The sequence below is a fragment of the Typopeltis vanoorti genome, chromosome 2 (assembly GCF_054136105.1).
Source record: "Typopeltis vanoorti isolate ZY-2024b chromosome 2, IOZ_Tvanoo_1.0, whole genome shotgun sequence".
NCBI classification, from domain to species: domain Eukaryota; kingdom Metazoa; phylum Arthropoda; class Arachnida; order Uropygi; family Thelyphonidae; genus Typopeltis; species Typopeltis vanoorti.
The window spans coordinates 67,489,528-67,512,606 of record NC_143550.1 but is presented as its reverse complement, the minus strand read 5'-3'; the positions used below and the strand labels follow the sequence as shown (position 1 = coordinate 67,512,606).

At 35.2% G+C, this 23,079-nt stretch overlaps 1 protein-coding gene across 1 annotated transcript in view; it reads left to right on the top strand.

Annotated features, from left to right (window-relative positions):
* Positions 1-14,212: 14,212 nt before the first annotated feature.
* Positions 14,213-23,079, top strand: part of LOC150109128 (rho GTPase-activating protein 20-like) — a 166,334-nt gene continuing 157,467 nt past the window's right edge. The window contains exon 1 of the mRNA XM_090411718.1: positions 14,213-14,636. Within this exon, the coding sequence (XP_090267844.1) occupies positions 14,602-14,636 (35 nt within the window). The 5' untranslated portion in view covers positions 14,213-14,601. The remainder of the gene's footprint in view (positions 14,637-23,079) is intronic.

The window sequence follows — 23,079 nt, the reverse complement described above, 5'->3', positions numbered from 1 at the left end:
ACTGTTAGTATCCTCTGTCCTAAAGATCTCTGTGTTCTCATTCTCTGTAGGACATCTGTGTTTGTCACATGTTCTGTCCATGGGATTTTCAGAGCTCTCCTATAGCACCACATTTCAAAGGCCATTATCTGTTGCCTTACTCTCTTCTTGAATATCCAGGTCTCACTTCCATCTGTGAAAATTGGCCACACTAATGTTCTTATCATACGCACAGAACTCTGAGCAGATCTTTATTTTTCCGGAATGCATCTTTAGCTATGGCTGTTCTTATTTTTATTTCTTTATCTTGCTTTCCATCTGCAGTAAAGTAGGTGCCTAAATATTTGTATTCTGCTGTATGTTCAATTTTCATATTGTTTATGAACATTTCTGGTTCGGATCTGCTTTCTTTTGAGATTTTCATTAATTTTTTTTGCATTAATATCTTATCCAAATTCTTTACCTTCTTCAATTAGTAGCTGCAGTGATTTGATTAATTTGTTTCTGTTTTCTGCTATTAGAATGGTATCATCAGCATATCAAAGATTGTTGTCTTTTATACAATTGATACTAATTCCTATTTTTTTTTTGTTTTTCAATCTTTTTCATCACTGTCTCACTATAGATATTAAATAGATTTGGTGAAAGGATACAACCTTGTCTAACTCCTCTTTTTATTTTCACTTCAGAAGTCTCAGAGTTAAACAGCTGCATTTTCTGTTTGGTGTAAATCATTTTTATAATCTTAAGTACATGACCTTCTATGTCTAATGTATCTAATATATTGAACATTTTATTATGTTTTACACTGTCAAAAGCCTTCTGAAAGTCTATGAAGCATATGTAAATGTTCCTATTTCTTTCTATTAGTATTTTTAGTTCCAAGATAGCATTAATGGTTCCCAATTCCTCTCTGAAGCCTTTTTGACTAATACACACACACACACAAAAAAAAAACAAAAAAAAAAACAGAATACTATGCAAGGATTAGCAAACCAGGTATTAGCGGGGGGGGGGAGGATTGTAGGATAAAAAGAATATCTATCAATAGAGCGATCGTTTTATTTTGCCTCAAACATCAGGAGGTTCTAGATTGACCCCCAATTAGTGACTAAAATTAAAAAAATATTAACGTATAATAAAAATTCAAAATATTAATTTTTATTTTTAAAATCAAGTAAAAGTCGATTACAAACTGATTACGCCTTATTGACAGACTAGTTAATTCAGTACTGGAGTGAAACTTGGACCCTCCTAAAAGAAGATGGAACGAGGTTGCTGGCATTTGAAATGAGGTGCTATAGATGACTCCTAAAGATTCAATTCACTGATCACATCAAAAATTTTGAAGCAAGACAAAGAATCAGTTCTTTCGCCTGTCCAAGATTTATCATCAGAACTAAAATTCGAAGGCAACAACTTATGCGGTTTGCAATGGTCTACCAATGCAAGTTTTTGAAGGACTTATTCTTCCAGGAATTCGAAAAAGAGGCAAACCTAGAATAAACTGGATAGACATTATAATAAATTGGACAAGTGCTTCACTTACAGAGCTGAAAGCCAAGTATTAATCAAGGAAGATTTCAAGGAGAAATATTTCCCAATATCTACTCTGCGATCCTTTGTGGACTATGGGATGAAGAAGAAGGAAAAAAAAAACTCGAAACTTGATACCGTGTTTTTTATCAGACGATTTTTGCTCACTTTGATTCAAGAAAAGTCTTGCTAATTTGAATTTCATCTTATGTTCTATGCACTTACCTTTTTATTGTTTACTAAAAATTAGATAAGATCTCGATTATTCTTTATATAATAATATCCTGTACATAGATTTGGAAATGACGCTAACAACAATAGTCTAGTGATGTGCTGCGAACTACATTTTGGGTGGGCCACAACCGGGGGAAATAATACGCAATTTCCGTTATATTTTCACAATATATATATCACAAACGATGTCACATCACTACACATGATGACACTTCCCTTTACGCTTCATAGCTCCCTTCACCATCATTTAGTGTCTTTGTGTTCATATACCACCGGCTTTGAGTTATAAAACCATGAGAAAGCCCAAGCAAAAAAAAAAAGTCTAAAATATGCATTAAGAAAACTTAGATTAATTTTTGTTTTAATAGATTTTGTTTTGATAGATTCAAGTTAAACAGTAAACCATTTCGCCTAATAAAATTCCGACTACCGAGATTACCAGCAGAATTTCAACTAAAAATATTAATCTTAAAAACATAAAATCATATCGGTAGTGATTTGGGTTTGTTTGATTGTTTTCAAATTACAGCCGAATTAACTAATGCTATGAGGTCAATGTGTTAACTGAGAATACGTCGGATATGTTCTTTTGGTTTGCCTGTTTTATGGGAGGGGAAAAACCTACCTTCGTATGAGATCGGCTGACTCACTTGGTTTCGTTTTTTTTTCCCCCATTCTACTCATTATTATTATTACTCAGAGTACAAGGCATTAATGATAACAGCGAGAGGCCTACGTTTACTAGTGCGCGTGGAGAGTACTGCAAGTACTCAGTTTATTTGCATGCTTAATCTCTTAAAGATTTTATACGGTAGAATAAAATTCACCAAATCTTGTCTAATTTCCATCGAAATTGAAATAAATTTCATTAAACATTTCGAAGTTTATTAATATCGCGCGTCCAATGCGAGGTTCACTGTCATACATGTTTGGGCTGATAACGGGCAAAGCAATCGTTGGAAGTGTTTGACACATCGTGGTGAAAAAGGAGCGTCATCTTTAAATGGATTCTCGAATTACTTTGAAGAGTCTAATGCAGGGCAATTAAGGACGCCCTTTTTTTTTTTTTTTTTTTTCAATTCAGCATTGAATATTTTGACTGTTATCTCTTAAAAAAAATACTGGAGCTTGAATAAGATTTCACTGCACTGCGCATACATGACAAATATTTTTTCTAATTTCATATACTTTGTTTTATCATTAATTAGATATATTTTTAGGTTGTTGTTCTTGTTGAGATGAAAAACTTTCATGAGTGGAATTCGCATAAAAATAAACCATTATATCCTTTATCTCTTTTTTTAAGTTTTAAGAAAGCAATGAAAAATGGAAGTTAACAAGTATTTATTGAAAACACTGTCATCTTTGTAATTTTACATTCAAGTTTAGTCTTTGTTGCTCAACATTTAATGGTCTTCTTCTTCGGTAGCTTGCTTCCACTATTTAAACTGGTGCTCCTGTACTGGAACCAGTTTTGCTGCCCGATGAAGGAAGTTGGGGGAGGGGGAATCTTTTCCCCATACCCCGTCGTCCATCGAAAAGTCTCTTCTTTGCCTAAGCGTCTCTTTTTTTCTTTCAATTAAGCGGAAAAAAAAACGATAATTCATTCCCCCTCCAGTGTTTTCAGATGTTTTATATAATTCTCAGTCGCCGTTTTTGTGACTCTTATTGGCCTCGCATTGACAGTTAATGTTAATAATTAAAAGATCAATTATTAAATAAATTATTAAAATATATGAATGCATTTTACTTCCTAGACGAACTCCAGCTCTCCTTTGTGGGCAATACAAAGGGGTTATCCTTTTATTTTCCAGAAGATTTGTCTCATTTCCAAAATTTAGCACTAACTAAATTTTGAAAATCGATAGGCAGCCGGTCTGTATATTTAGTTGCTGCTGATAGTCGAGTTAAGAGCTAATTAATGGCGATTTCGAGACTAGAGTATGGCAGACAACTGCCGCTATCTCATGTTCTTACACCCTGACTGGTATAGTATTGTTTGTAGTAGTGTAAGTTCTACAGTCAACTTTTGAGTTGCAGAATTATAACGCCGATTATTATCAGGCGAAAAAATCCTACGTGACTAACTTGGGAAAGTCGGGGGGAAAAAAAAGCATACAAAAATCCCTCTAGTGGTTGAGAATCAAACATAGAACGGTCTTTGCTCTTGACGATTTAGTTTCAATACCAGAAACGTTGCAGAGAGACTACGCAAATACAGCAATTATTTAAATGAGCAATTAAATTAATACAAATAATTAACAATTAGATAATGCTCTATCTACCTTTTAAAAATTAAATAAAATAACTTGAATGTTTTTTTTGGTTTTTTTTTTTTTTGGAATTTGACAATTTATCTTAAATTTTATTTAACACTTTTTCTGTATAAAAATAATATATTTTGTTCTTCCTCATGAAGGTGAATGTATTTTATTTTTTTATTTAGCGTATGGCATAATAAAGACGCATAACATCAATATATATATATATATATATATATATATATATATATATATATATATATATTTTTTTTTTTTTTTTTTTTTTTTGCAGACCATAAATATGAGACAAGTAATGCACTTGCACAAATATCAGGTAAAAAAAAATTATTAAAATTTTAAGTCTAGTTCAGATATTCATTCAAAAGCTGAAGGATCTGCCTCAAAAAAGTCTCTCAGGTCACCAGAGTAGGATCGTATGCTGCAGTCCTCCACAATGTGCGGGATGGTCTGGTTTATGGCCCCACAGTCACATCGTGACTGTGGTATAGGTGATCTTCCCCACTTGTGTAAGCTGTCTGCGCAGATACCATGTCCTGTGCGTATCCTATTTAGGCTTTTCCATAGAAGCTGACGTAGAAGCTCAATCCCTTTTGGATATTGGTTGGGAAGGATATACTTGTCTAAGTCTGGTGGCGATTTTCTTTCTAAGTTTCTAGCCATGTCGAATTAACGTTGAAATTGCTATTTACTAGTTCTTCAGCCAGTATTAGTGGAGGCGGTCGGGATTTAAGTCGATATATGGGAGATCTTTATGTTCAAATACAACTTATTTATTAATTACTGACCATTTACGAAAAACAAAACTACATTAGACCCTACCAGTTTCGCCAGCAAACTGTCTGGCTTTTTCAAGGCGTTTACGGAGACATGAAAACTAATAAATGCAAATTGAAAGGAACATAAAAAATGTTGTAAACCAACTAGTAGCTAAGGTTACACGTTCGCGTGACAGAGAAGACATTGTTCTTATTCATTATCACGCATACGTGTTTGTTGTAAACGTGTAATGTGATTACTGGCTAGCTGTAGTTCAGATTGATTTAGAGAGAGAGGATCAGGTTTTTCCACGAACGGTTTAGGATTGCATCCTGATTTCAGTTGAAGTTTCCACCGATTATTAACACTATTGTGGCTTCCTTGAATAAACGATGTCTGTAGTCGTCATCCAGATATGGCATGGAGCTGTTTTGCCACTCTATCGTGTGGTTAGATGTACAGAAATGATGTGATAAGCCGGAAGAGATACTTCCGGCTTAGCACATCATTATACTTATATGGAAGTAGAAATGTGCTGGGAGCTCCCAGCACATTTCTACTGTAATGATCCCTTTTATCAAGTCAATTTCTTATCAAATAGCCAGAATACTAAGAGCCTACAACATCAGAGTGGTCTTCAAACCAACCACCAGCATCAGACAAGTTTTAGGATCCCCAAAAGATAAGGTGCCTTTCTACAAATATCCAGGAGTATATTACATTCCTTGCTCCTGTGGTCTTGCCTACATCGGGCAAACTTCACGGAGTTTAGAAATCAGACAAAAAAGAACATGTTGGTGATGTAAACCACAACAGAAGTATCTCTTCCGGCTTAGCACATCATTTCTGTACATCTAACCACACGATAGAGTGGCAAAACAGCTCCATGCCATATCTGGATGACGACTACAGACATCGTTTATTCAAGGAAGCCACAATAGTGTTAATAACCGGTGGAAACTTCAACTGAAATCAGGGTGCAATCCTAAACCGTTCGTGGAAAAACCTGATCCTCTCTCTAAATCAATCTGAACTACAGCTAGCCAGTAATCACATTACACGTTTACAACAAACACGCATGCGTGTAATGAATAAGAACAATAAGTCCTCTCTGTCACGCGAACGTGTAACCTTAGCTACTACTTGGTTTACAACGTTTTTTATGTTCCTTTCAATTTGCATTTATTAGTTTTCATGTCTCCGTAAACGCCTTGAAAAAGCCAGACAGTTTGCTGGCGAAACTGGTAGGCTCTAATGTAGTTTTGTTTTTGTAAATGGTCAGTAATTAATAAGTTGTATTTGAATTATATAAACGATCAAATATGTTTAGTTTAAATAGGTCTTCATGTATTGGTAATAGGGGATTGCTGTTTATTTATTTTTTATTTTTTTGTACTCTTTTACTAGAGCATCTTGTCTGCGCAGGTTCGGTAGTGCAATATTGCTCAAAGTTGGAAGCCAGTAGAGGGGAGTATATTTGACACAACCTGTTATTGTCCTCATCGCTGCATTTATTTGCGTGTCGATTTTCTTGATATGAGGACTGTTTTAGCCATACTGGTGAACAATATTCTGATGCAGAGCAGACTAGGCCCAACGCGGAGCATCGCAGTGTAATAGCAGAAGAACCCCCATATAGAACCACAGAGTTTTTGTATGATGTTATTACGGGTTCTGATCTTTAAAGAGATATTCTCCGAATGTCTTTTGAAATATAGTGTTCTATCCAAGGTAACACCCAGGTATTTAGGGAAATCTCGGTGCCGCAGCATTGTGTGTTAAAGCTGACCTGAAGTTTCCTATTTGCCAATTTGGTGTTTAGGTGAAAAGAGCTAACCTCGGTCTTATTGAGGGTTAATGTTAGTCTCCATTTATGAAAGTATTCCCAAATGGTTCTAAGGTCATTTGTGAGAATATCTTCAGTTACTTCAATGTTTTTGTGTTGGGTAGCGATGGCTATATCATCAGCATAAGCAAATTTTCTTTACCTAGTTTTTGGTAGATCAGATGCATATCAGTTGAATAAGATTGATGCTAATACTGAGCCCCGCGGGAGCCCATTGTTCAGCTTTCTCAGTCTGCTCATTTTGTTTCCCAGTACCACATGAAAGAACTTGTCAGAAAGCATATTACCAATAAGTCGTATGATGGATTGGCATAGTATGACTTGTATAGCAACCCTTCTTTCCATACAATGGTATGATACATAATTCCATATAACTCCTCTGTCGTATGCGGCAGTAAGGTCAACAAACACAACAGAAGTTTTCAAACATCTCTCAAAGCCTGCTTCGATATGGGTAGTAAGGCTTAGTACTTGGTCCGTACAACTACGTTGAGCCCTAAAGCCTGCTTGCTCAACAGGGATAACTTCAGATATTTTTGGCCCAATTCTGTTAAGGAGTATACGCTCTCGAGGAGCTTGTAACAACAACTGAGGAGCTGGGCGATAGCTCTCTGCATGATTCTTGAGGCTTGTTGGGTTTTAATATGGCTATTATTTTGGTTCTCTTAAAGGCTGTTGGAAGGTTTCCCGTCCTTAAAATGTGAGAAAAGAATCTTGTTAGCAATTGACGAGCATTTTTTCCAGAGTTAACTAAGAATTCAGGATGAATACCATCAAAGCCTGATGCTTTGACGATTTCCACCTCCTTTAAGGCCTCAGTTATTTCGTCTGTGGTAAATTCTCATGAAAAAAGAGAACTATTAGCTGCACTTTGTCGTAAGTTTCTGAGTGATATTTTAACCTCTCGTGTGTGTGTTCTGTGTGTGTGTGTTGATGATCTTGAGGGGCTCCAGACAGCGAGGTCATTCGACAGGCAATTTGATCTGGAGTCACCAAAGGATCTTTACTAGTGATTAGATTACTTCCACCTAACTTCTTTAATAGGCTCCATGCTTTTCTACTTGATTTTTTAAAGTCTAAGTCCTCTGTAGTTTTTATCCATTTTTCTCTGCGCTCATTATCAAGCTTCTGGAGTAATTCGTCAGCTATGTCCCCAGATTCTAAATAGACTTGGTATAGCTCTTCAGTCTTCATTCCAGCCAGGTATGTATTCTTTTCGGAAACCCCTTGGAATATACTTCTTCGCTGTTGATATGACTGCTCCAATGAATCTGTAGTTTTCACTCACATGTGGTATCCATCTTACTATTTTATCCAGTTCTGGTGAAAAATCTTGCCATTTCGTTTTCCTAAAATTCCATCTTGGTTGTGGAATGGACCGTATTATTGGTATTTGTATTCCTACTTCTACCAACACTGGGTCATGTTGGCTGTGTAGAAAATCTTCAGTGACTCGTCTTGTTGTGTTTATCTGCTGATTTTGCAAATTTTGGATAACAACGCAGAGGTCTGGGTTGTATTCCCCTCTTCCATGCTGCAGCCTTAAAGGTTCCTCTGTCCTTTGCATCAAATATTAAGCTAAAATTATTTTGCTCATCCCAGTTTGTAATGCTTCACCATTTCCATCATTATGATTGTAATTCCACATGGTGTGATGGCTGTTAAAATCTCCTATGTAAATAGTAGGATGTGGAAATATGGGAATTACTTCAGGTGGCCATTCTACCATGGGAGGCTTATAGATGTTAACCACTGTGAGATCTTCAATTTTGGCTATGATAATGTATATATTAATGACAGCTATGTCTATGTCATTATCTCGAAGGAATTTTGAGAGATATTGACTATTACCAAAGCTGATTCCTTCAATGTTAAGTTGGAAAATCCGCAAATTATTGCCCAGTTTTCTTTTCTTCTGGTCCTGAAAAGAACTGTTTGGTGATTGTATAGTTGTGATTTCATGTGTCTATAGCCAGGAGATCGTTAAGATGGGTCTGGCGACCAGCAGTCGCTCTAGCTTATTTAGCATTACCAGGGCGCAACACGTGGAGGTGAGCTAGAAATACACTCCAAGGTGAATGTAATCAATAGGAATCCTGTTTGCATTAAAATAATAATAATAATAATAAAAACTTTCGGTGAAGCTGTAATGATGAGTACCTCTGTAGGTTATTCTTGTATGGGAAGGGTTTGCTGGTCGCTGCCAGATTATTATTTTTATCGCTCAGTGATCAGGTTTTCGAGTCCTAAGTTCAGATCCTACACAGAGACGACCCACAGCACATATCCAGTATCTTCTAACATGTTTGGACTATTTATAATCCTAAATGACTTCACTGTATGTTGTTTGTATAGTATCTGTTTTCGAGAATAAAAATCCAAGTTCTCCAAGATATGGAGGAGAAAATTCTGTCACTTCCAAATGAAGTCAGCTAATGCATATTTTTCAGCTGAAAAACCTGAAAAATATGCATTATATCGTTTCATAGGAATGTTTCAGGCGTTAGCGACAGAACAAATCCAACGTATTTTATAATCTAAGGGGATCCTGTCATCAATCAGACTATGGAGGCTCAAGAAGGCTTCAGTTAAGTATACAAAATAGAAGGATGCAAATAATTTAGAAATCACAATGATGCCATGTGGTGCATTTTTTATAATTATCAATTGTTTGGATTTGTTTGGGTGTAAGAAACTTATCTCTGCATCTGAAAATATCTTAAAAATGTTCCTTCCGTCTTTGACGGATTTGATCCCGAATTTCAAAAAGAAACACATGTGTCGAAAGCCTCATCAGAACATGAATCGGTATCCCATAATCGCAATTATATTTTCATACATTTCAAAAATATCGATGGTTGTGTTCATTGCGCCTCAATTTTTATTTAGCCTCATATGTTCTTACTTTTTTTTGTGGGAGATAGAACAATATTAAAAAAATACTTATTTTTAACTTGTATAATATGCTACAAGAACTTCTATAATAGTGATAAAAAATCATTCAATCTTTTAAATAGTGGAAAATGCAACGTCTCGGATTTTTCTCAAAGTTTAACATTGAATAATTTTCTTTTATTGTTAGGATATACAAGAGTTGAATTACTTTGATGTGGTGCAATTGCTCTGAGAGAGAGTGCCGCACATAATTTCGCTATGTCACAAAGTTTAATGACTCTAGTTCTGGGCGAGAAAACTTTTTAATTGAATTTTCACGCGACAAATGGGCCATGCGCTGACAAGAGATTTACTAAACGTGCACCCAAAATTAAGAATAGTTCTAATTTAAAAAAAAAAAAAATATTTTATCAGTTATATATTTTATATAACTGATAAAACGTATCAGTTTTATCAATCAGTGAGCCAAATGAACCTAATTGCAATCTGATTTTGTGAAGAGGTGTTAAAAAATGTACAGTTTGCGAAAGATATGCAGATTTTCAATCTGCACTTTATGAAGGCTTGAATTTATATAACAGCGTCGAAAATAATAAAAAAAAGTGCAGATATTGCAAATTTTTCATATCTTTCGCAAATACCTCTTTAACATTTCTGAGCCCACAAACCTGAACATTTTTATCAACGTTATTTCAAATTTTAAAAAAATTACCGTTTTTATACTAATAGTAACTTCAGGTAAATAGCTAATTTTAGATATTTCTGTTTAGACCAATACATTAATCAAATTACAATTGAAATTCTAGAATTCTGAGTATATACTTGAACCGTTCCAAATCAAAATATTAGTTATATTTACGACAAAAGGTTCTTCGAACAATCTATTTAACTCAGATTGAACGTATGCTTATTCATTCGCTGTGCTGCTGCTGACAAAAAAAAAAAAAAAAAGGTTAATTTTTAAGTTCCGTTATTTTTATGTAGTTAAAAAAAATTCTTTCTCATAAAGGTATTTTCTTGTCCCCATTTAGCTGCACCCAGGGACGCCTCCACTTTTACAAACGTCACTGCTTAGAAAACATGATTACGTAAGATAGATTAGACCTTTCACCACGCATGTGAAAGAAAAACTGGGTAGCGAAATTACGCTTTTATTTCCTGGAATAAAAAGTGTAAGCATAATTTACGATAGACAGTTTTCACCAAATGAAAACAAAGCATTCATTTGTCCTATCGTCAAAAAAAAAAAACAAAAAAAAACCAGATGGATTATTCTCTGAAAAATCGGTTAAGAAACACTACCTTATTAAATGTACCTGCAGAAATCTATACCTCCTTTTCAAGTTTCCTTTTTTGAGAGTTAATTCTGTCATGCTGTCACTCAAGTACGTGTTTATAATGCATAATACAGCTTGACACGCACGGTTTTTCTCACTTTTCCTTGTCATTTCCTCCTCCATCTTGTGTGTGGTCTTGTTCGACGTTGCATTCACAGATGACACCCTTTTAAACAAAAATGCGTTCCTTGTGCACAAAATCTTGTCAGTAGTATTTGAGAAATGATATTTACTGCGCTGCGTGACGCCTAATCTAGTGAGAGGATGACATCAGTAAAATATCACGCTGTGAAATTGTCTTTAAAAACGCCTTGTCATTTTATTATTAATGATCCATTAATAGACGTTTTAACATCACACACACATTGTAATCGTATCTCATTATATTATGTCTAATTAATAATAATAAACTACCTTGCTAACATCCCCCCCCTCCCTTAAGAAGTTATACACGCATTATAAACTTATGCAATACAATGATGGCCTCTGTGACCAAACGTGAACGATTATCTTCTCTTTCAAATAGCATACTTTGACTTAATTAGCTTACAAAGTCATAATAACAATGGCATCACGTTATACCTCTCTTGCTACGCGAACAGGTGCAGTTGTTTTGTATAATAACTATGCCGATTCGTGCCCATTCTAGCTCATCTAGTTCACCTTAACTCCAAGACATGTTAAGAACTTTAATTTATCTATTATGATACCTTAACCTCTTTGCTTCACATTCGGGTATTACCGACAATAAAACATTCTTTTGCAAATGTGAGGGTTCAACTGCTAAGTTTATATTTTGTTTGTTACAGTAGATGTCCTGATTTTTGTATACAGTTGATTGGACCTGAAGGTGATAAGATTTGAAAATTAAATACTACGTAATCTTTTTCTAACTGTGGTTTACAATTCAACTGTTGAGTCACTTGGATTGCGTTTATTATCATCTTCGTATTCTTGACCGTACCAGATGACGGTTACTTCAAGATAATTGTTTTATATCGAATGATTGGCTTGCACTTAAGTCAAGTGTTTCAGACTTCTGTATGGTGATAAAGTTATCGATTCATAATACATGCTAGAATAAGTGACACACGTTTTTATATTTTGTTCCAGAAGTGACACAGTATTGCATTACTGCATTTCTCAGATGGTTATTAAATATATAATTTTAACTGCAGTCTACAAAATATTCTCTAATTAAAAACCCATTTCTTAAATCACTCCAGTACATATTCAAATTAGTGTTAAGCCTAGTTATTGTACTATGACAGTCTATAATTTCAACATCTATATTATTTTATAATCTATGATTTGTAGCATTTTTTTTTTTTTTTACTTTTTTCCCCAAACTTTATCGTTGAACTGGTTTTATTTAAAACAAAATTGAGGTGACTTGACAAATTTTAGTAGATCCCAAATATCAAATCAGAGCTCGATTATGAGTATGAACAAAGCAAATCTGTTGAGTTCAAACTCTCTGAGGTTTTAAATTATTCGTTTCAAACAGTAGCTGCTATACGCCATTGCTGTGCTGTACAGTTATAAAATAGTGAACCCACATTATGTATCAAATTTCCAAGTGGGCCAACGGCTACAGATCGATCACACGCCCAAGTTCCTCTTGTAAAAAAAATACTCTTTGGTGTGTGTGACTTATCTGTAGAACGAATGGTCCCGAAGCCAGCTCTAGACTGCTTATGTTATTTATCTCACCTTCTTTTTACTTGATAAGAAAGATTCAACTTGTAGTGTAATCCAAGAGAGTGTCCCCTCCCTGGTTCTTTTTTGCTTGTCTAATTTTCTTCTACAATAATCTTACAACAGTTCTTATTTATCGCCTAACTTTTTTAATATGTCAAGGCAAAGGAAGTAACGAAGGAGATCATTAGCGATCGTCCATCTGAAATGAACAGCCGTCTGACTTAGAGAACGGACACCGCCCTACGTGGGCAGTTAACATTACCTGATATTTTCTGCAAATGAACCTGCACTAGCCTTTGCTTCCCGAAATAAATTCCATCCTCATTAGTAAGACTCCTCAAAGTAAATTGGCGATTCAGCGAGATAATGGCTTTGTTGACAGCAGCGGATAATGTGATTATTACTGGAGTGAGAGATCAATGCATCGCCACCGTAAACATGACTAATAATCTTCTAAACTAAAAACAACAAATTAAATCATTTGAATTGCGATCAACATCATGTTCTGGACTGATCTTCTCAAACCCTTCCAACACGAAAAAAAAAAAAAAAAGATGTGTTGGGGAGGGAGTGTCAGTAATGCACTGCCAGGCTTATTTAGTGTTCTTTCGAGAGTGGAAAGAACTCCTTACTGGTCCCCTTATATGGAGTCCAGTCTATCTGACCTTTATGACTTTCGATTAACGAATTAAGCCTAAAGCATTCGCCGAATGTTAATGAGATGGTACTAAATTCGATGCAAGAATATGATTTGCTGCCTGGTTGGTTGAACGGATTGCTTCACGCTGCAACCTATTCGAACCTATTCTGTCATGGATGCTTCTTAAGCGTCAAGAGGGAGATGAGTTTCATCACCAAGTACAAAACCATCACCCTGCTTACTGGAGGTCTGAAGTGACTTCGAAAAAGTACCGATTGTTTATGGCACTGGGTATTTATGGATAATCTGACCATTAGCCCATCTACTGTAGTAATGGATGGATTATCACACACACAAAGTTATTCAATTATTATCAGTTTTTAAATAAAAGTCTGAACTTGATAACTTTGCTTTTAATAAGTCTGCCCCGATACTGTCTGAAATGAACACCATTAGCACTTCTGTGGACTTTATCGTGTGCACCTTTCGTCTTATTTACCGAAAACAGTTGTCAGCCTGTTGGATTTGTGGTTTACATTTTTATTTGTTTTTATTGACGCTTTCCTTTCAGCCTGAATCACACACGTGCAAAACTACGTCGAGTGTTTATTTTTCTTGAGGTGAAAAGAAATTAATGTTGAAATTGATATCTTCTCTGCAGTCATAAAATCATTCGCGCATCTGCGCACTGAGTCAGATAACAACGGATAAATTGTGCAAGTAGCCAAAAGTTAATGATGCTTATCGCTCAAAAACATCCCTGGACCATCTACAATCCCACATGATGTTCCTCTCTCCTCGGAACTAAAGCAGCAAATGTAATTAAATATCTCATCCATACAAATTGATTTTCTTCCTTCCAAGACTCTTCCGAATAGCGATATCATTTTCTTTTTTTCTCACCATCGGAGTGATTACGTCACAGGCGAGTTCCCTTCCGCATCCGTTGGAGTTCGATAGGTGGTGCATCCCCCTAGGTTCGAGAGTGGAACAGTCCCGCAGTTCTGTGTGCGAAAGCCACTGCTACACCTGGTAAACACGGAATACTTGGCCGTGTTGTCAGTCGTAACTCTTGCTCTTTGCCACCCACATGCACCGACCCTCCCACGTTCTTGGCACCTTGCCAGGTACGTTCGTCCGTACATACTCCGGCTCATCAACTTTCTGACCAGTCACGTGCCCAGCACGATCCTCACGCGGTGTCTGTCTCCGTTTGCGAACTGACCTGGAAGGTGCGTCATAGCGTCTGTTGTTTCTTTCCCTTGTGTTGTGAGTGTTCGTCGTGAATCAGCCGACCCTGACGACAGCGGCCACGGAGAGTGACATAAGTATTCTGGCCGATGACAGGAAAAAGGTGAGGGTGGGGTCTGCTGACGGAGATGGCGGCTCGATAGGATGGGAGGCCTCACCTCACGTCGGCAACAAGAAAGGTGAGTAACAAAGTTTGTACCCCCTCGCGCGTCGTAACACCACCACAAAGGAGACGTTATGGCTCTGTGCAGTCGGCAATCGTATTCCCTCACTATTTCTCTTTTTTCCCCATGCAGCGCCCTCTATTCATGTAATCTTCTGTAAAGTGACTTCTATATTTGTCGATTTCACTTTGAAATAAAACTGTCACTGTTCACAAAGCTCAGGAAACGCCACTGTAGATAGACTCGATTTCACTCAATGCTTTGGGTATTGTCCTGCTCTTGTGTAGTCTAGTATGGGGACGCCAGACACCACGGGACTGACGTAACACCAGTTACCTGGCTTCGGCCACCCCGCCTCGAAAATCTCCGTTCTCACTGTCGGGTTCGGACTTTATGAGTCATTTTCTTCCGTCAGTGTGGTTGTTCACCCCGCAGCGTCTGAAGCTAAGAAGCTTACTGCTACCTAATGAGATTCCCACTAAGGTGTAATCTTTCCCCTACTTCCCGTGTGGCTCAGCATTTCCGTTGACTGCTCGGAAAGTTTGAATCGGTTGAACCTGGGAGCGGGCAAGTTTGTAATCACACGTACAGTTTTGAATTTTATATATGAAGAAAAGCGACAGTGCTAATTAATAAAATGAGGTCTATTGAAAGGAACAAAGTATATTTTATTACTTACTTTTAGGATATATATATATATATATATATATATATATATATATATATAAACAATAAGACAATAAGTTCAGTATATAACATAAAGAATATATTTCAAGTGCTAAGTTTTAGTACTTGACATTATGTTTTAGTAATGGTTAGTTTCACAACATTTGTGTGTTCTTATGCACCTTAAATCATCCTTCTCATCCAAAAGTAATTTTGTTTCGACTTCTGATACCTTTAGTATAAATTACATTTTTCGTAATATGTCATCAAGATAACTGATTCAAACTGAGACGAGATTGTTTTCTCATTTAAGATCTGCACTTTCAAAACGTCTTCAAACCATTGTAAATATTACAGAATAATCTAATATTTTCAATATTCAAAATAGCGAAATAAAAAAGTGGATGTTTGCATTTTAGTACTCAAAATATATCATTAATGAGGCAACCTGACATTTTTAATAGTTAATTAAAGAAAAAAAATCTACCAATTAGAACTGTATTCAGTGATTTGAATTGTAAAAAAGAAAAAAATAAAATAAATTGATAACGTAAACTATTATTATTAATTAATAAATATCATCCTCTCCGTATCTCTTCTACGTGTCTGAGTGATAAATTGAGAAATAAAAAAAAAAGTAAGTATTCTAACTAGCTGCATCATGAGAAGAGCTAGTCATAACAAGATTTTCTAATTCTTTCAAAAATAGATGTTTAGGGTAATAACATGGTGAACTAATTAGCACAGACCATAATTAAATACCTGAAATAAACTAGTATGTAGCGTATATATATTCTTTATTAGCCTTTATGTACTGTCGCATGCTTGTAAAAATTGTGAAATATTAGAGATACTGTCTGGCTTCTCTTGAATGGAGTGTTATTTTTAAACTGGTGCCACTCCTCTGTTTGTTTGCATAATCTCTGATGGGCAAAGAGGGAGGAGAAGGGAAAAGTGTTTGATGTTCTTGACGGGTAGTCTTTAGAGATGATGATTTAATATGTAGCAAGAAAATCAGGTGAAAAGCTTATTTTATGGTATGACAGGAGTAAGTGGGATCCCGTGTCAACAAATCTGAATATCGTATGGAGATTATCAATCCTGTGTGTATGCATGCATGCGAGAGAGAGAGAGAGAGAGAGAGGATTTAGAGAGCTTAGACTAATATTGCATTGGGATTGTTTCGATAGTTCAAATGACGAACAATGGCGTCTAACACAGTTTCCAACTTATTAATGAACCGTTAAAATTCAAGTTCCAACTTCCTTTCCTATTTGAAATCTTATCTCGAGAGGGGGGGGGGAAGCTGTTTCCGTGAATAAATTTAGATATATCCTGTTGTATCCTTCAGTATAAGGTAAACTCCACTTGCCACAAATATAATGGTCTCATGAATATGCATTGAAGGATACAAGTGAGAACACTTGTCGTAGAAAGGAGAATGATCAAATTACACTCTCCGCACTGATGAGTAGTTGCGAATATTACTGTCTGCTTGAATAATGGATGGATAACATAGTGAATTTCTTATTTGATTCAAATGATGATGCATAATGGATGGGTTTTGCAATTAGACTTGATCTTAATGGTGTAGAATGATTTTAAGGGATCAAACATTTCCATTAATTTGCAATGTATGTGTTCAACTTGAAAAGTTGAAAGTCGATTTGGTACGGTCTCGGTCTAACTATCCATTTCAAGTATCTGGATTCACTCATACAATGGAAATTGTAAAGTGAATTCGTGCGACCCCAAAATACGTAAATTATCTATCTGGAATATGCTTAAGTGTTTTGGAAGAGAAAACCATGTATACTGCACTGTGGATGTACAGTAGCAAAACACAGAGTATGGCCTAAATAAAGTGGATTTAGATTTAAAATTTTTTTTGCACTAAACAGAAGTCCTATTTAGGGATCGAGCGGACATTTTGCTTAGTCTATTATCATACAAATCATCGATTATTATATTATTAAAGACAATACATGATACCTATAAATTCCTTGTGCAGTTTGAATTTTTAATAACTTCTGTATAAGATATAAACCATCATCTGCAAAATGGAATCGAATGAAATGTATTCAAGATTTAGCTTTTTTTTTTTTTTTTTTTTTTTTTTTTTTTTTTTTTTTATGTTGAGCCCATACACATATTTAGCATATTTAATTGCAGGAGCGTTAACTTTCAACATAACACCACCATTTTGGATTCAAAACATAGCACGATTTTGAAGTATCCTGAACAGGTTTTGTGGTCGTGTTTGAGTTATAGTATTGTCACATTTGTTACTAGCAAGAAAATCATTTAGAGAGCGAGCCAGGTTTTAATGAGTAAACTTCAATTATAACATTTCTCTACAGTTAAACATCTAATGAAAATAACTCGGAATAATAAGTGGCCAAAGTTGGCTCATCCCTTCCAATCATTCTATCATGGAAAACCTCATTTAAAATTAAAATTATGCACACTGCTGGAGAAGTGGTTTAGGCGTCCCATCTTTCTGAAATCTGTTTTATCAATTAGTCTTGATCGTCTCAGTTTAGGAATAATGTAATTTTACAGCTTGCTCAAATGTCTCACCATTTGAGCTTCTTTTTCTACAAACAAAAAAGATTTCACCAGACATTCGCTTTACTTCTGGTTTTTCTCTCCTCAAAGAGGTCATTTATAGTTAAATCATTTAAGTTAAACCCTGCCGCTGATGTGAGATGTTGCTTCATCGATAAACAACAAATTGTCATCAAATGAGATGTTTATTTTCGACTTCGAGATTAAAATAGTGTCGGGAAGAAGCTAGTCTTACATGATAGTTTTCTTCCAACGATAATTAGTGGATTTGAATCATGTATTTTCGATGTAGTTTTTTGCCTTGAGAATTTTGTGAAGTGTTGCTCTACGAATACCTAATTTCAACGAAGCTATCTTACTGATTTTCGTGGACAGTTTGTCAAAGTCTATTATAAAGACAATGCAGTTTTTTATCGTTTACTCCCAGTCTTTCAATTCATGGTTTATCATTAATGGAAACCGGTCTCATTTAAAATTTTTCCATTCAGTTTGTAACTGATTTCGATGGAGCACTTCCTTGTTATAATGAGTCTGGAACTTTCTTCTGACAGGTGATACAGACAGCTGTCAGAAGAATTGTATACTCTTGTAATTATTATAGTCAACTCAGATAGCCAGAGAACACAAATGATTTTTTCTTCGGCTGAAGCCATTCAGTAGTATAGTGTAGGGTGAATTACCTGGTAAAATAAAGAAATTAGAACAAATGAATCATCAACAATTTTATTTAAATCTTGAATAAATTCCCTTTGCTATATTTTGTAAATTGATCACGTCTTATATAGAAGTAAAGGCAAACTTCACAAAGACTTTATAGACACCCTGCATAATTTATCATCTACTGTGGAATAAGAAAAAAAAAAGCATCTAAAAAGATTCTTCTGTTTCCACGTTGACCGAAAATAATTTTGAATAGAATTTGTTTCTGTTATTTATTATACAAAAAATGAACTGAATAATTTAACTAACATTTAAGATAAACATTAACTAATGTGTGTGTGTATATATGTGTGTATATATATATATATATATATATATATATATATATATATATATATATATATATATTTATTTATTTATTGTGTGTGTTCACCCACATACACACAACATTCAGTGGCTAAAATATTAAAGACATCTCCTTTGCGCTAGCTATAACTAGACGTAGATTACCTAGACAAACGATATCTGCTTTGAAGTGTGTGTATGTGTGTGTGTGTGTGAGAGAGAGAGAGATAATGGGCAACAGAGTGCGATAAACAAAGCACATTAAGCCCACGTTGGACTGAAACAGCTGATCGACGCAAACTGCAGACGAAGGGTCATCACGATCATAAAGTTTACCTGACAGGAAAGAACTGATCAAATGAAAGTGTAAAAGTGCATGAATCCACCATTCGTCGGTCACTAACCTGAATTGGAGTATAACAATACGAGATGGCAGTTGAAGGTACCACGTCTGTTCGACTATAAAAAAGGAGCAGGTACGGATTAGTTTGGCAAAGTAGCAGCAGCAGCATTGAACACCAAATGACTGGAGAAAGCTCGCATGGCGTGATGATTCTACTTCTTGTTCAAACAAACAACGGCATGCCGAAAACAATAACGAAACTATATCCACAGGCTTATCCTTCTCAGTCAAAGCATTGGACGTTGAAGTGATGGCCGAGCATGTTTTCCTGACACTTCTTAGGTCCCTTAACATGCAAAATTATTATAAAACAGTTTCAATAACACCCTTCATCAGAACGGTATTTATTAAGTTACTTTTATATATTCCCAATCTGGTTCATTGCTCAAGCTGAGAGTGTTTTCATAGAGATGTGATCAATATAAATGCTAAATATCTCTCAAGCTACAGTACGGATAGCAAACAAATTTAACATTGTTTAGCAGGAACACGTACCAAGATTTTATTCCAAGTGTTGCGACTTAGAAGAACTGTAAATATCTATCCTACATTTGCAACTCCTGCTAGATCCTGCGTAAAATTTCTACATTCGCTAATGAGATAACTTCTCGAATGCAGCCTATTAGTTCATTCAGTGTTCTTGGCAGCAGGAATGTAAACACGTTCCTTGATGTATCCCCACACTGAGGTCTGGTGGAATTAAGTTTAGTGCCCTCGGAGGACATGTTCTTGGTTTTTTTTGTTGAAGAGTAAATATTTTGCTAAATGTGCTGTAACGCTCATCTACTGAAAGAATAGTTACTGTTGTATTTAGGGGGAATTACTACTCAATCAGGACTTTAATACATTTATAATACCAGACATTTCTCAATTATTGATAATGGTACATCGAATTAACACTCTTCTTGTATGAATACAATGATATCAATATTTTAACAGTAAAACTAAATCACTAGATCTTTCGTGAGACAAACCAATATTCTTGACTAATAAAATATGTTAATAATATCCATTTTTTCTTTGACATCTTCGTTAGTGGAATCAGGATGAGCGATGACACATAGCCCAAACGTATTTCGGTCCAACAGTGAAATATTACTGTAATTAATTATAAAATAAGCCAGCGTTTTTATATAGAACTTCAAAGTAATGCTGAAGGCTTTCCAATAGATATTAAAAATTAATAATGGAGAAATTGTGATATTAACAAAGGAAATAACCGGTCTAACTGGTTAACCTGATTTGTGGGTTTTAATCATGTCAAAATAATGGAGAGAATCAAAGGTCTACTAGTCGTGTATAATGTAAGCAAATTATTTTATGTTTTTCTGAACCTGTTGAGGTCAGATTTCAACTATTCTTTCACTGTAGCACGATTGTAGTTATTTATTATTTTACACCGGAACTATCATTTATTATGTCCAGAATTTTTTATTTATCATGGTTGCGAAAATTTATGGTTACTGTGATATTACTTTTATTGGATTTTGAAACAGGAAAACTAGCGCTAGTTTTTAACGATCAATAAATTCATATTTCATACTTAGATTAACTTTTATTTTCATTCCTTTATTAGTTGATTAATCCTTATTAATGTTTTAAGTCATCCCTATATATATGCGGAGTAATTTGAAAACCAGTGCATTGTACTTGCGTTCTACGTCTTTGCCTAGCTTAAGAGATAGGAAGTGGTTACTTAGAGTACATTTTTAAGAGTACCTTACTCAGATTTCAGCAATCCGTTTGCGAGCTTTAGGTGGGCCCTTTATTTCTGAGACTCAGTATTACTTCATTGATCCTCACCGAGTCCCCCCCCCCGCACTGCGGTGTATCTCAACATGGTTACGCAACTGATATCAGATTATTATATTGTTTTCGTTGTTGTTATTAATTATATTTATGGAAGAATTAAATATATTGATTATAAATGTGTAGCTTGTGACCTTATGCAAAGTCCGAAACTTCCACACGGGTCTGTTATGCTACCTCGATTAAATTTTAATTAATTTATTTTCTCTTCGTTGGTTTTTATCTTTCCAATAAATTAATTATTTTACGCTGGAAGAGTGGATCGGTGTAACGTGAAAAGATAATGAGGCTTTCCCTAATTCATCAGGTTTCTTGTAATGAAAATAAATAAATAAAGTTTGTATACCTTTAGCGTAATAAAAAAATTTAGATATAAATATTTAGAAATTAATGACGTGCACACATAGAAAACAAATTCGTTGAATCCCTTACATTATTACAGGTAATAAACAAAATTATTTATTTACGCTGTCATTATGCTTCATTTGCGTAATTATATCCCTTTTTAATATCAGAAATGAAGTGTTACTACTGAACTACAGTAATTGCGCACACACACACACACATATACAGAGGATTGGTTTAAGCTGCGACCGAAGCTAAAATTACAATATTATTATTATGTCTGTTAATTCCATGTGTTCTTCGACCAGTTGGTATTTTGTAAGAAGTGGAGCATGAGATTTTGGTTGGGGAAAAAAGGGATTTTTTGGCAAATATTTCTTGTATAGCTATAGTGATTATTGCCAAAATGTTCTTTTAGAGCACGTGTAGCTTTATTCACTGGTACATTTCAAGGTCTAGGGCATTCCCACTGGATTTCATGGGCCGATGCTTTTCTCATTAGTCAAAATACCTTGAGTCAGTTTCCTAGTATCCGTTTACTCAAAGCACATTAATACGAGTAGCACGTGAACAATTTATTTGTATATTTCTCTGCATAAGTAAATTTTGGGGGACGAATGAAACGACGAACAACCCGATTTTTGTTGACTTCTTGTATTTGACAATCATCGCTTATTGATAATGACAAAATCGAATGTTCAATTTCTGTTGTCGGACTTAATTGAGATAATTTCTGATCTGATTTGACGTTTACTACTCGAAAACAGATGAATAAAAATCCTTATTCGTTCCAATCATTATAATCAACTTCCGAAAAACAGACGAATTGATAAAAACCATTTTCCTGCAGTAAGTAGCTTGTTTTTAACATTTTCTCTCTCTTTCTCTCGATAGGATACGTTGAGTAAATAGCTATTCATCTTCCTACAAAGAAGTTTTTCTCTTTCACAATAATAGAAATGAAATTCCTGGGGAGAGTGGGTTATTATTATTTTATGTTATGACTTCCTTATTGCTCCATGGGACGAAATATAACCGTCTGGTAGAAAGCACTGTAAGACAGACTAAACTGCCTTCTAAAACCAACAAAAAGTATGCATTTCCTTATTAAGTTTTACTTTCTTCAAATTAAAGGTGGATTCGGCATAATTTCTCTAGACAGTAACCACCGAGCCCAACACGAATGTATACGAATGAATCAATATTTATTACTTCACCGTTACGGTATTACTCTGCTGAAATTTTTTCGATTAGCCCAAACAATACAGTGATGTTGAAAAAATATACATTGTCTATGTACGCACCTACATAAATGTGTGTGTGTGTGTGTGTGTATATATATATATATATATATATATATATATATATATATACATCGCAACATCAGTAAACATAAAAAGCTGACCTCTTGGCATAATTCTTTTCTTGCGGCTGCTTATGAATGACCAAGGCAAATCACGTCCTTATGCTACATCACGATGTAATGTAGCATCACATCGCATGCAGCCTTCGCTCAAAAAGACATTAGAAGAGCCTTGAACAGCCTACAAACAAAAAAAGGTGTGTGTATATATATAACTGTTCCCCCTTACACACACACACACACACACACACACCTCTCTTGGACAGCTCGCTGCCTGTAATGATGGAGGGTGTTCTCGT